At 45.1% G+C, this 15445-nt stretch overlaps 1 protein-coding gene across 1 annotated transcript; it reads left to right on the top strand.

Moving 5' to 3' along the window:
• Positions 1 to 6440: 6440 nt before the first annotated feature.
• Positions 6441 to 11297, top strand: LOC142406847 (lymphocyte antigen 6E-like). The gene is made up of 3 exons (XM_075495773.1): positions 6441 to 6492; positions 10176 to 10295; positions 11086 to 11297. The coding sequence occupies exons 1-3, from the start codon at positions 6441 to 6443 to the stop codon at positions 11295 to 11297; spliced, it is 384 nt and encodes a 127-aa protein (XP_075351888.1).
• Positions 11298 to 15445: the final 4148 nt, after the last annotated feature.

Genomic DNA, 15445 nt, shown 5'->3' with positions numbered 1-15445 from the left:
GATGACGTCTTGCAATCTTGCACTGTACAAATGCATTAGATCTCCAGATTCTTGCCCTAGGTTGCACTCAGCTGGCCCTGAAAACAGCAGAAGAGTCATAAGGCCGGAAGATGGTCTCCATAGGTCACATATACACAAATAATGATGCAGTGTGATGAAGCCCAAGGGAAAACCAACAGCATTAAATACAGAACAACGTATTCCCCACTGGATATTGCACAGTCAGTTTATCACTGAAGTCTGTAAAAAATACACAAGATTAAAAACCTGACTTTTCTTCCTGTTTTCTCTCTCCCACTTCAGGTAATGACCGTAACCAGCGTATTACCAAGAAATGTTCTGCATTTTGCCCAGCAATTGACCTGAATATTGGCATAGCTGGTGTTGCTACCAGCTGCTGCGAGACTTCCTTGTGCAACATCAGTGGTGCCAGCAGTGTGAAAACCAGCTACACTATGATAGCTCTGGGCGTCTTGGCCAGTCTCGCCTGCATCCTCCGGCTGGGTTTTTAAAGGAGCTGGCGGGGGGGGGGGGGGGAAGGAGCTGTTGGCCTTACACTGCAAGGGATCAAACTGTACAGTGTGAATGCTGCCCTGTTTCTCCTACCTGGAAGGTCATATTCCCATCAGCAAATATTTTTGCTCTTTCTGTGCTCTGATGACAATGCATAAGAGCACAGCCCTACCTCAAAATGATGTTTGGAAGAGAAAGGCATGATGTGGAGCCCTGCACGTGCAGAAGGGTGCCCTATAGTCACCATCTCTCCTACTATTGGCCTTTATAACTCCATGCATTTTTTTTTCCCCCTTCATTTTGTCCCTTCCATTCTCTTGTGTCATTTTTCCCTCTCTACCATTTTCTGCCCTGTATCATTTTGCTCTGAGGAAGCTTTTAATATTAGAGTTGTTAAACAGAAGCTGGGCACAATAAAGTGTTGTTTTATTCTATTGTATGACGGTGTGGTATGGTACATTGGGCGTAGCGGCTGGACGTATCCATGTTAGCAGCAACAAAAGCGGAGGCTTTAGTCTGCAACTCGAATTGAAATAATGCTGGAATATATTGCAATTGCTTTGCATTCACTTCAGGAAGCCTCTCCCCAGATTTTCTTTTTTTTTTCTGCATTGGCAGAAGTGTCATTTTGTGACTCCATTTCAGAGTAAACTGTATTCTCTGTAACGTGCTTTCCATTTCTCTTCTGGGTCAGCTGGCTGAAAGGAAATGGCTGTTGAGCTCGCCAGCAGGCAAACAGAAGGGACAAGGCAGGACTCAACACGAAGGGATCTTAAGCATTAAGTTTTCTTTAAACTGATTTAAGATTTGCCAGTGGAAATTGCTTTATAAGCATTACAGATTATTTTGAAAGGGGAGAAAAGCATCTTGCGTGGTGCTTAAAGGAAAATCATCAGAAAAGACACGCAGTTTCTACTGTATGTCTGCTGGAGTCTGGAAATTTCAGCTTCATCTATAACAAAATACTAACTTTGAAAATAACTCTTTTATGTTTGCTAGTCAAGTTTCCTATTGGGAAAATCGAAGGAACTCATTCCCCTGCACTGGCCTTCCTTGTGGATAATCTTAGCTACGAATGAGAGATTTGCTCACTCAAACCCTTCCGAAGTGAGTCACAGGAGGCTGAAATGCTTTCTCCTGAGCTGAAGAAGCTCTCCACTAGGATTACCCCAACAAGATCTCCCAGGGTAATTAGTTGGGTGCAGCTCACCCAGCTGGTTTTCTCTCTGTAGACTCATTGCACCGGCAGAGCAGCTACACACTTTGCTCACTCCGCTGGGTGTCTGCCGAGAGCAGAGGAACACCACCGCTCAGAAACAGCCAGATCTTTATAACAGGTTTGCAAAGGAAATGTGGTCTCATGGCTCCAGCTCACCCAACCTGCTCCCATGCCTTCTTGTCCACCCTTTCCCCCATCCACATCCAACCCTCAGCTATGCACTCCCTGGCTGTTTTCTCTCCCAGCCTTCCTTGTTGGCTTCTTCATGCAGTCTTAGTCTGGGCTTTACCTCCAACCTCTATTTTCTTGCTAGAGCCTCGGCTAATTTATTTCTCCTTGGTGCAAATGCAAGGTTGGCCAAGGTTACTCCATCTTTAGCCATGAGACTCTCTGTTGTCCTCACAGTTTCTGTTGCACTGCCATCCCACAGCTGAGCTGGCTCCATTCTTCTGTTCAATCTACTCTCTTCACCTTTCTTCCTCTCCTGCCAGATTTAGAGCTATTCAACTGGCACACACATTTGAACACCTCGAATGAGCCAAGAACTGTTCTGTGGCCTTGGATGGCCATACTCTGCCCCACACCCAGATGGTAAGGTGGTAACAACTGAACTATTTGAGGTAGTCTTCAGCCTTCGCTAGCCACAGGTTTAGGATTTCTTAGGGACAATAATGGTTGGCACAAGCAAAGGCAAGCTGGGGCTAGTACTGCCGCAGGTGTTGTCCTGCTGAGCTTGTGAATACAGACCTGCTCTTGGCATCTAGGTTTAAAATAAGGTCATGTCTCGTGCTACCTGAACTTGGCAGGTGCCTCAGTTTTGGGCTGGGAGGGAACCTGGCACGTGAAGGAAGATATAAAAATGTGTGGGCAAAGGGGGCGAAAGCACGTGGTAGAGCCTGCTTCTGCCGTGGAGGGTTTCATGGTCTGCTTATGGCTGTTGCATGGAGAAGTTATGAACAGCACTGGGAAGCCAGGAGTGCCATTCCTAAGGGAGCAGCTCCATCCATGGGTCCCAGCCTGCCTCCCTCTTGCCTGGTTTCTCCCTGATCCCATAGGTTTCGCATTCCCTACTGCCCAGCAACACAACCCATGCATGTGGGCCAAAGACTGACGCATATCTGAAGTTACATAAAAGGGTCCTTATCTGGAAGCGGGAGCAGCAATTGCCCTGAGGCACAAGAGGTCCTAAACCCATGAAAGCTCCCTTAGTGAACCCTCCCTTGGCAATGGGTGTTGTGTAAGAGGAGACTCCTCTTTGCCAGCCTCCCTGAGAAATCCTGATGTGACATCTCCCACACAGATGCTGCTGCCTAATTCCACATCTCTTGGCCCAGGGTTTCTTATTTGTTGGCTCCCATGGTTGCATACTCCTTGGATGGGAGTGGCGAGCTGCCCTGCAGAGACATCTGGGATGCCTGGAGGGCTCTCAGGAAGAAGAGGCGCTTCTCACTCAAATAGTTGGGATTGCTCCTGAAAGGTAGCTGGCTCCCTCTGTGTGGGTTATCTAAGAGCTCGATTTTCAGTGCTCTGAGTCACTGCGCCAGGACCTGAATCAGCCAAGGGGGCCTTGCCCTGCCTAAATTAGGCACCTGGAGGAGGTGGTTTAACTTTGGCCCTTCTTTTCCCTCACTTAGGTCTCGATCACCACTGATTCTGAAGGACCTATGCTGCCTTCTGCTCTCCTCAAATAATTTGGCTGTCTTTTCCCTCACAACATGAAATTTCTCCCCTTTCTCTCTGCTTATTTCCCCAGATCTGATTAACACTCAGTGAATCAATGACAAAGCAAGAGAAAAGATGGATGTAAAAGATCAAAGCAAGGTCTTCACTGGGTCTAAAAAGCTTCTGGAAACCACGGAAAGTGACAAAAGCATTCTTTTTTCAAAATTAACTGCTCCTCTCTTGTCATATAGCCAACTCATGGCTCCATTTTGAGGTCCATTTTAGTTTACCTGAATGGGTCGCTGTTGTGGTTTAGTGGCACCACACAGCCACTCACTCACCCTCCCCCCCCCCCAGTGGGATGGGGGAGAGAATCGGAAGGGCAAAAGTAAGAAAACTCATGGGTTGAGATAAGACCAGTTTAATAATTGAAAAATATTATAATAACAATAACAATAACAATAATAATAACAATAGTAATAGTAATAGTAATAGTAATAGTAATAGTAATAGTAATAATAACAACATAATGAAAAGGAAGACAACAGGGGAGAGAGAGGAACAAAACCCAGGAAAAAACAAGTGATACAACTGCTCACCACCCGCCGACCAACACCCAGCCAGTCCCTGAGCGGGGATTGCTGCTCCCTGGCCAACTCCCCCCAGTTTCAATACTGAGCATGACGTCATATGCTATGGAATAGCCCTTTGGCCAGTTGGGGTCAGCTGTCCTGGCCGTGCCCTCTCCCAGCTTCTTGTGCACCTGGCAGAGCATGGGAAGTTGAAAAGTCCTTGACTATGTAAACATTACTTAGCAACAACTAAAACATCAGTGTGTTATCAACATTATTCTCATCCTAAATCCAAAACACAGCACTGTATTAGATACTGGGAAGAAAATTAGCTCTATCCCAGCTGGAACCAGGACAGTAGCGATGAGATTATTCTACATAGGTGACTCAGCTTCCTTGCGTTTTTTGCAGTCTTCCTCAATCTTACTTCTCATTTGGTGTCGTTGGCTGGCCTGCTCCAGGCCCTCCTCCAGGCTGAAGGCTGCGATGCCGAGCAGCAGGAGACACCCTCCCCACATTGGCTGCTTAAGTGTTGCCTCTGACTGCATTGACTTTTGTAATCTGTCCTCTTGAGAAAGAAGGAATCACTGCGACCCAGTCACTGTGCTGCAAAATTACCGCTCTCCAGATGCTGGGAAGAGGGCATGCTCCAGCATTGCAGTACACCTAGTACTAACGAAGATGTTAATGTCCTGGGGACAGTTCCCAGATAACTGTTTGACAGAGAAGAACTTGTTTCCTACTCAAATTTCTCTCCTTAGTACACGTTTGTTGGCAGTGCTGTGGATGTCTTAGCCTCACCACTCTCTTTCAAAACTGACTTGAGGAGGCCTGATGAAAGGACTGAGCCAACATCCTGTTGCATGAACGTTCATGTAGAAACAAATGGATGTTGGCAAAGTCAACATGAGAGGGGATACGGCAATAATTATAGAACTCTTTCATTCATGGAGGAGGGGAAAAGGAATATATATAACAGAAGTCTATGGGATAATTAATAGGAACAAAAAAAGGAAAAACTGGTTGCTTCTTTTTACCCTCATTGCAAAATACCAGCAAGAAGACACACCCACTAATTATGAAGAACAACCTGTTCATAACACACTTGGGCAGTAAACCGAATTGCCCTCTGCAAAGCAGAAGTCTTGATTTGATCATCACCAGCATGTTCCCTGCTGACCTCACAAACCTCCAAAAACAAGAGCGGGGATGACTGTTTTGTCATCGGGCTTGAATAACTCTGGAATTCACCACCTGATGATATCATTCTAGGAGCAGTTTATGAGAGCCTGAAAAGTATCAGAAACTCACATGGATAAGGAAATCATCCCGTGTTGGAATGATTCATATTAGAAACAGACAAAACCACCCCTACTGATGGCTACTTCTAGGGAACTGCCTGTTAAGTTATTCCATAATTGCCAGCAAAAGGGGTGTTTGGCAATTTTTTCTTTTGCACGTTCTGCTACCTGCTGTCCAGGACTAATCTCACTTTGGAAGAAGCTCTGTTGAGATGGTAGCTCGAGCTCTTACAAGATGCATCTTGTATTACGGTCTGTTTCCCAGAATGACAGAAACAAATTTTAAGAAATTCAGAGGACAGCAACACAGAGGAAGAGAAGAAAAGGGATTGATTTAAGAGGAGAGATTGAAAAAGAGACAGTTTGAGTGATGGCTTTTTTCAAAGTAGAGCAGCAATTCCAGGATGCCAATTTGTGGTATCGTAAATGGAGGTCTGATTTCCAGAAACTGTTGGGTGTGGAGAAAAGCAGACCCTCTAAAGGATCCCTGAAATAGAAGCAAAACTTCATTAAATGAAAAGTGTATAAAGTATTTGAGAATTACAACCAAGAGAGGAGCAAGCAGAGGTATTAACTACAGATAATGGAAAACTGATAAAGAAATGAAGACTGACATGAAAATTTGAGGAAAATCTTCTGTTTAAGTAACCAGTAGCTAATTTCATTTAGTGTAAAATACAGTGATTTTATTGGAGGTAAACCAGCATAGGCCAGTTGAGAGTCTGAGCTTCTGGTACCATGGAATAATTAAAGAAAATGAACGGTATGAGCCCTGGTACGTCATGTGCTGACTATCCAAGGGGATTAGAAAAATGCACTGCTAGGACTATCTCCCTGTGCCTCTGGGCTGCACTATTTCATCAGCGCAGCTGCTGCTTCTGCTGGGAGGAAGGAAAAGAAGAAACTAGGAGGAGAAGAGAGCAGATCCTCATTTCCCATCACTCATATGACCGGAAGAGCAAGAAATGTGTTGCTAAAAGGACATCTCCCCAAGGTGCCAGCCTGTTCCATGGGCCTCAGGATGGAGAACTCCCACATGCACATTACACACCCTTGGGTTGATTTCATGTCCACCTGTGAGCCATCTGGAACCTGTAAAACTGCTGCCATTCAAAAGGTATATAACCTGCGCTCCAAACATCTTCCCAGTCCAGCTGAGAGGATCTGATGGAGATGAAGATTACTCTTGTCACCTTGCTGGCTGCTGTCCTGTGTGTGGAGCAAGGTGAGCCTCTAATGCTGCTACTAGTTAAGATAAGGCTTCTAGTGAAAACCTTTCGTGTGGCAAAAATTTAGAGGGCTGTCCCCAGCTTTGCAGTGTTGCAATGTTGCAGCCATGCTGCCACCAACTTCCTTTTGCACCTTGGTTAACGATTTGCTGCAGAAATAAGATCCTGATAAACTAATTCTTCTTTCCAGCAGGCAGTACTGAGTGATAGACCTCTAATTGTATGGTGCTGGATGCCGGGTTATATCCATGCAGTAGTTTATGGGATCTTCCCAAATGATGCAAGTTGGAAGTGCCAGAAAGCATAACAAAACATTTTTTTTTTCCATCAGTTTTTGAGTATTTTACAGACTTTTCTGTACTGCTGCTTCCTCCATTGTAGCGAGCCACGTGGTTTGCCATGGGTCTTGCTCCCTAGGAAATGCACCAGTGAGAATTTTTATAGATTAAATCAGAGGCAAAGGTGAAAGAGCTTTTCTGTGCATGTCACGTTAGAGGCATCCTTCTCCCAAAGGGAAGTCTGAGGTACTGTGAATGGGTGTCCTCCTTCTGGGACCGATACGCATGTGTTGCTACATTGCTACTTGCACATAAGAATAATGACCAGATTGCCAATATTTCCTCTACACCTGATGGTTTCCCAGAAACCATGATGCATACCTAGCAGGGGTTGAGAAAGAGGCATCTAATTAATTCTTGCTCTCTGATGTATCAACCCCCTACTCCTACATTTTTTGGACAGATGGTTCTGCAGCATGCCTGGAAGATCAGAAGCTTCAGTGAGTTTTGGGTGGGAAAAGGAGTCTTCAATTCTAAAAAAAGAAAGGATTTTGTGCCCATAATTCCTTAATGCAGTGACACAACGCAGACAGAGGAGAGTAATTACCAAAGGCAACATCCTCAGTGTTACCCAGGATGAAGTGGAAAGCTAATAGAGATCCAAGACTCTGGTAGCACACATTCATGGTAGGATACCTTGTTGCTCTAGCAGGCTGACGACATTTTATATTGGCATCAGCTTCCAAATTGGACTTAAAGACAGTCTTTTATACAGCACCTTTCTGTAGCCCAGTCTAGATTGGAACAAGCTAGTAATTCTAATATTAAGGGTTTCACATTCAAGAGTAAGAGATTGCAGCTTTCTGGGACAAAGGAAATAATACAGGGACAAAGGAAAACTTGGAGATAGCTGTTATTTGACCCTTCTCATGTACCTGGGGTCCCATTCAAGACCCTAATAAGCACCTTTTGATCAAAACTGTTGATCTCTCAGCCCACCAAAGAGGGTCTGTTGCTATTTGCATCCATGAACTCACAGTTATAGATATATTATGTCCAGAAGAAATCTTAAAAGGTCATGATCCTTTTCCCTGCTCCAATGCTGGACCAAACCAGGCAGATGTTTGTCTAATGCGTCCTTGAAAGTTTTCAACAAAGAAGATTCCACAGCCTGAAATTGCTCAGACTCTATCCTTTTAGTAAGTTAGTCTTAATATCTCTTAACATCTCTTTTTGTACAGTTCTTCTGTGTTTTCACCATAGGATGTGTAGAACAGTTTATTACCTTCTCCTTTCCAGCTTCTTTTTGCTTGCATGAAGAAGGTTACTGTGTCTTTCCTCAGCGTTTTCTCATCTTTCATAAACAAACTAAATGCTTCCAACCTTTTCTACGAGGTCATATTTTCAAGTTCTCTGACCATTTCTCCTCTCTCTCCTCTGGTCTCTCTCCAAATGTTTTGCGTATTTTTTGAAGTGCCACATACAGATTTGGTCATCGGTGTTCCAGTTGAGGCCTTGCCAGAGTGGAAAAGCCACTTTGCATATCTTGCACATGACATTGCTACCTGTGTTTCCTTGGGTGACGTTTGTTTTCATCGCTGTAGTGTGACATGGTTGACTCCTGCTGTTTACACTGCAGTCCTTAATTGTAACTCAACCAGTTGTTCCTCATCCTACATTCAAGTGGCTAATTTTTATCTTAGTGTAATATATTTCTCTTTATTGAACTGCATCCATTCTTTTTTTCATTCATTACATCCATCTGTCAAAATCACTTAGAACTCTACTTACAGTATATTTTCAGCTATTTTGTCCTTGGCATCATCTGAAAATGTGATGTGCATCCTCTATCCCATCCCTACTGTCACTAGGGATGACACTGTACAGACCTGAGCCCACAGCAGAGCTCTGGAGAACCTTGTGAGTTGCATTGTTCCAATTGGTTTGACCAATAACCATTGTGAACTACCCCGTGACAGTGTTTTCATGTCTGGCTTTGCACCCATTCTGTTGCATTTTCACTAGCTTGTGTTTCCGGGCTTGCTCATAACAATGTCATTCGAGATTGTGCCAAAAATTTTGGTAAAACTTTATTGCATCTCCTCTACCCTGTACATGAAGATTCAACTTTTTTAGTGATGAATGAAGAAAAAAGCTATGCAGTGTTATGGCCCTGTCAGCATCAAGTTGATAACTTTTTCCTTCCCTTTCCTTCCCTTCACTTCCCTTCCATCAGGAACTTCTCATTTAATGGTCTTTCTGACCTCTATTGCCCTTCCACTTTCTTACTGCCAACTTCTTATCGGGCAAAGCTGCACTCACAGGAATGTGTCCTCTAGTTGCTTTCTGCCCTTTCCATACTGACAAACTGTCTCCAGACTTACCAGGAACTTAGCAAGCATTCTGCACTGTGTTTGCTTCCCTTTCCAAAAATGTCTGTGTTTTTGAAGTAACTCATCCCCTGGCCTACACACACAAACATATACTTTGCTCTGGGTGATTTTGCAAGCTCAGAACCCAACCACCACCATAAAACCTATAAATCAATTAATCTGCCTAGCTGGGGAGTGTTCTGCAGACACTTTGGTGTGGTTTCTCATCCACACTGTGTTTTCGCTCTTCTTCCTTTTTATCATTACTTTACAGAGGCTTTCCAGAGGTCCACCTACCACCTTCCAGATTTGAAGGCAAGTGGTACATTCTTGACAGACAAGACAGCTCATCGCTGCCTGCACTTCCTGCCAGTCATCTTCTGTATCTGTATTGTAGATATATGAATTATCCCACCAAATCTGTGTTTACCAGTTAAACCATACTTTTGGTTAAGACTTCCTATTTATTCTCTATCTTACAGTAGTATGCAGAAGCTCGACAGAGAATCTGACTACTCTCATCAGACTTCCTAGGACTGAGGTTAGGCCAGTTCAGTTAGTGGCATTTGACCACAAGAAAGGATACATTTCAGTAGTCTCTGAGCCAGATGAAAGAGAAATAGGACACTGAGCATTGTCCAGGCATCCTCGTGTTCTCCCTTGCAAGCCCTGCCTAGGCTTGCCCAGGAGAAGCGACTGAACAGTAATTGACAATTCACGTGGCAAAGCTCTCGGGACAGAGAAGCTATTGCTCAGCAATAATTTCCATCATAAAAGACCCCAAATCCTTGAATTCCACTCACATCTACTGCTGCTGAAGATTGCAAACAGATCGATAACACTTCGCAGTCTGAGACGTATGAGACAGAGAGGGATTTAACATTGCTGCCATGGGTCAAGGGATAAAGAAAGTTGCTGGTCATTCACATACAAGCATTCATCAGGCTATAACTAGGAAAATGGAGGTATCTGGATTGTAGGTATTGTGGTTCCTAAACCATATAATATGCTTTTTTTTTTCCCCCCCAGCTTACCCATTTATGTGCTACGTGTGCCAAGACCAGGAGTCCAACAAGAACTGTTTGACCATTTCCATGTGCACCAAGGAAGACAAATACTGCGTGACTGTCCGTAACAACGTTGGAACAAGTATGTTTCTGAACAAGACCTTGTTTGTGCTGTAGAAGAGCAGTCCCAGGAATGGGCTTTCATCCCAGTCATGGCCATGTATGGAAACAATAGCCCCAATCACCGACTGTTAGGAAACACCTACCTTGTTGCTCGCCATTGCAGTCACTGCAGTGTTGATACCTACTTGATATTCTTACCAGGAGTTGGGGAAATGCTGAAGATACATATATAGCAACGTCACAGAGTGAACTCAAGCTCGGGGATGTGTGCACTGCTTTACGCTTAGCCCCCCCCCAGCTTTGCACTGACCGCTCTGGCTAGCTCTTGCTATGGTAATGCTCACTCCCAGGGTCGTTTTCAAAAATGTTTGGGCAAAACTGCACCACGGCTGATTCCCTCTGCTGTGCACAGTCATTCAGGTCTGAGGGGGCTCTGCACCCTCAAACACCTCCATGTGCTCTCAGATTGAATCTCAGGTCGTACAATACATTCCCCTTGGTTTTATGCTGTAGGAAAATCGTCCTGGTAGGCAGCCTGAGCCTTGCTTCAGGCAGCTTGAACTGAAAGCCACCAAGCTAATTCCACTTTAGGGACAGATGAAACATGGAGCCCAGAGAAGCCCAGCATCATGTTGCAGCAGTGTGGACATGGTCAGATTGTTGCTAGTCCTGAGCAGAGGACATATTTGTCTTGGGGACTAGTCCCTGGCCTTCTTTTATTCACCAATGCAGATGTAGCCAGGGAAACATTTTAACAATGATTCTTACCTTCTATTCTTTCTTTTTTTCCCCCTTCTCTTCTGCATTAGAGCCCAACAAGCCTAAATATGTCATCTCTAAGATGTGTTCTCCAACGTGTCCAGCAACAAGTCAGCAACAAAACCAAACATATCAGAGGGTTTCTTGCTGTCAGAAACCATTATGCAATGTGAATGGAGTCAGCAGCAAGCAAAACAGCTATGGAGCGATGTCCCTGGGTGTCCTAGCCAGTATCACTTACATCTTTGCACATGGACTGTGATGGGTTAGGAAAAGCTCCCCATGATGGCATTGTTGTCTGAAATAAAAGTGTGTTGCTCTGGGATAATTACTGCCCTCAAAGAGTCGTGCTTTGCGGCTGAGCTTCCTCTGGGATTTTCGAGAGAGTCTAAATAAGTTGGTGCTGAAGTCCTATTGATTTCCTAAGCCTACTTGAATCCTAAGTGTCCCCAGACACTCAGGTCACCTAAGAAAACACATAAAAGACAGCCCTTTTGACATGTTCAGGCTTCAAATCGTTACAGCTCTGAAGAGATCCTTGAAGACATTTTTTTTGTCTCTTTGAGTTTCAAAGCACTGTGAGGAATAACAACCCACCCTGCCTGAAACACAGGTAATAGCTCAATAGTTACGTCAGCCCAGAGGGGATGTTCAGTATCTTCTGTTCACAGTAAGTTGGTTATCACACGTCACTGAAGCCGTTCATAAACAAATAAGTAAAGGTAAAGCTTATTGCTGGCAGATTTTGGACATTCCTCCAGCCTCGGTGGGGAACAATTTCTAGCTCCTCTGGCTCTTTCCTCTTGTAGGGGTATCACATTTTGAAATGAGCATCCTTTATCGCCCAGCTCTGATGTGTTGGCTGAGCTTGGGAAAAAGGCAGAGAGGAGCAAATGTGGCCAAGAGAGGAAAGGCAACAGCAGGGTACCAGTGGGGAGGTGGGAGGGAGGATGGAAAGAGGGGCAGCATGGTGAGCACTGAGCTGGGAATTGCCAGCACACTCCCTCCCCATGGACCTGCTGGAAGAGAAGATGTCCCCATATCTATTTCCCTCTTTTTTTGCAGGGCCAAACCAACTTGACAGCTGTTGCCAACCTCAGTCATTTAGAGATTGTGAGATGGTTTCTACAAAACCATGTTCCTGGCGTAGAAACAATTGATTGTGCTGGGCTTTGTTTGGTTTTGCACTCCAGGCTCTCTGCTCCCTCCTCTCCCTGTGAGAGCTGCAGCTGAGGGGAGAGAGAAAAGCTCTGTAGGAGGCCTGGGGATGGCTACAGAGAAGAAGAAGGGCAGGCAGCCAGAGACTAACAACACAAACAGCCCCAAGCTTCTTGGTCATAGCCTCTGCTGCAAGCTCACTTTTCTGGAAAACAAAAAAAAACAAAAAAAAAAAAAAGGAAGAGTTGGCAGCATCACTAGCTCAGCTGTGTTCTCGGGGAAACCAGAGCTCATCCAAACAATTCAAGGGTTTTTTCTTTTTTGGATGAGATGTTGTATTTGATGGCTAAATGAGAACTTCGGTTTGTTTGAAGCATTGCCTTGGAATTCTGCTGTGTTTTGGTTGCACACGTGGAAGGATGCACATTTTTGAGATGTTTCGCGCTGCCTGTATTACAAAGCACCTGGTTTCCCAAGAGGACGATCAGCCAAAGATGCCTCATCAACGTCATGTTTTGTACTGTGAACTCTGAAGCCTGGTGCCTGGTTTTTTGTTTAATGGACAGGAGGGAAACCAAGCAAATGAAGGAGGTGGCACCACAGTGCTAGGCAGGGACAAGAAGAAGCTGACACCCGTTGGTCTGAGCATACTGGTGAGCCGTGCCTGGGGATGACAGATGTCAAGAGGGCCAAATGTGAACTTGCCAGCAGAACATGCTGTTAATTTTCTGTCATGAAAGACAACCTCAAAAGAGAAGGAAAGCTATGATAGAAAAGGGGAAGGGAAAGACTTTTTAAACCAAAAGGAAGGAAGAGATATCCAGCTGCTAAGGGCAGGGGCTGGCAGCACTGGTAGGGGCTGTGGTGGTTGTGCTGCATCCCGATGCCATGAGCACATGCTCCACGAATACCCTGCGCAGAGGGAAGGCACTTCTTCCCTGCAATACATCGGCTGCTTTCAAAAAACTCCAGAAAAGTTGGGCTCCGGGCCAAAGCCATTACTGTCTTTACCGCCAGGCAAGTTGGCACAGGAAAGAGGAAGCAGAAGGAGCAATTTATATCTCAAGCAGTTTCACTGGACGTGAGAAGGCAAAGACCTGGTGGGTGGGACCAGCTGGCAGGGAGGGAATGAGTCAAGGGTTGAGACAAGTCCACTGAGGCTGGTGGCGTGCAGGGGACCAGGATGGGCAGAGTGAAGGAGGGAGAGCAAACCTCATCCAGATCTTTTTTTAGAGCAGCAGAGTGGGAGTTGCTGCAGGGTCTGGAGGGAGAGTTGGTCTGCTCAGAGCCCAGCTGAGCCCAGCAACCGCTACTGAGGACTCCCTTTTGTGGCCTTCCACTTCTGCACTAGGATCCTCAGCAACTGGACACTCTTTAAAAAAGCTGCTTGGTTCTCCTTACAGGGACTTTCTCCTGCTGGCAGATTTCTGCATGCATCGTGCCCCCTTGCAGGTCCTTAATGACTTCTTATCTCTTCCTCTCCTCTTCACCAGGCCAGTTTAAGTGCTGCCTGCTGATAGCACCCAAATGGATATTGCCTCCAACAAGATAAGATGGACAGAGGGGTTCCTAGGTCTTCCTGTCTACAAATTTAGAGAAACCCTTTCTTTTCTTGAAATTTCTGGATGCCAGAGCACCTGACCATACCAGGTTTACGCTGGTTGATCCTTTGCAGGTGAAGTGCCTTAAGGTTTTCACTGTGTTTAAAAGGATTTACTGGTTGCATTGCCAGTCATACCACCACCCGCCTGGTTCCTGGACTGAAAGCCCACAGTCGTGAATGAGGAGCTGAAGGTCTCTGAAAAGTGAGCATGGGGGTCAGATTTATGAATGGACGTTGTCAGAGCTGATGCTCTGAGTAGGAAATCACTGAAACTCTTTCAAATAAAGAAGGAAGAGGGACACTTAAAAGCTGTCCTTCTTGGTTGGGAGTGAGAAATGGGGTACATGTTGGTCTGGCTAATGACAAGGTCACAGCTCCCTTTCCACACTGGTACCTGCCTTCCCTGGGCTGGAGGAAGGTGCAGGTAGAAGATCACGGCTCCTGCGGCCCAGGAGTTTAGGCACAGATGGCCAAGTCTCCTCTTCCTCCATGGGAAGAATCAGTCACATTTGGCTGTTCAAATGAAGCTGCAGTGTGACGTTTGGTTGGTGGTGCTCTCCAGGCTTAGCTGTGCTTGCTGGGAGAAGACATCCAGGTGATGCTTGGAGGTGCCACTTCAGTGTAGAATTTGTTTTGCAATCTCACAACAACTTTGAGTTGCACACCCAGAGTCAGGAGATGTGGTTTTGCTTCCAGCCTGCGGTACATGCAGAGTAAAATATTAGACAGGTGTGGAGACACTAACCACATCTAACACAAGAGTAACAGCCATTTTGCCGTTGCAGATGTTCATGAGAGTAACATGGATTAGCCAACTAACACATCAAAAGCAAGAACATTAAAATGAAGCAGGGCACAAGTCTAAGCAAATAAAAGGTGGTGTTTTCAATACGAATATGAACATCAGTGAGGGATATCAGCCAACCTAAGTGGTGTCCAGGCACAGAGGCATTGGGAAAAGAAATCTTTGGCATCCATCGCAGCTACCAAATCCAGCCTGTTTCGCCTGCTCCTGTTTCTTCACAATAGGGAACTCTGGGTATTTCAGAAGACTGGGTACCACCAAACTCAGCATCCATCATTATAAAGGGGATGGGGGAAGACTTTGGGGACATACAGAGCAATCAACCCAGACCCCAGTCTTGGAAAAAACTCTGAAATAAATCATCAAACAATTTGCAATGGTGTAGGGGCTATCAAGGAGATGGGGATGAACAGAAAGAGCTTTGTGACAGATGTGCGTTATTCCCACCTGTGACAAGATGGCAAAATCTATAGTTAGGGTAAAAGTGGTACCTGTCACATAGCTTAGTGTTAATAAAGCTTTTGGCACCATATCACATGACAGTCTCATAAGCAAACTAAGAAAACACGGACTAGCTAAAATCATGAGCAAATAACTGTCAACAGTTTGCTGTCAAACTGGAATGATCTATTAAACAGGGTCCTCTGTGGCTTGCCTTGGCTCTGGTATGAGGCAATGTTTTAATTACCGGTTTGAATGACGGATTAGAGAATAAGTTCATTGAGCTTGCAGGTGACAAACTGGGAGAATCTGCAAATAGGAGAACTCTGTGTGACTCTGATAAATCTAAGCGATAGTTTGAGAAAGAGGATGCAATTTAGGAAGGACAAGCACAAAGCTCTAC

The sequence above is a fragment of the Mycteria americana genome, chromosome 2, assembly GCF_035582795.1.
Source record: "Mycteria americana isolate JAX WOST 10 ecotype Jacksonville Zoo and Gardens chromosome 2, USCA_MyAme_1.0, whole genome shotgun sequence".
Taxonomy (NCBI): Eukaryota; Metazoa; Chordata; class Aves; order Ciconiiformes; family Ciconiidae; genus Mycteria; species Mycteria americana.
The sequence above is the reverse complement of the archived record's forward strand: the minus strand, read 5'-3'. Positions and strand labels throughout refer to the sequence as shown.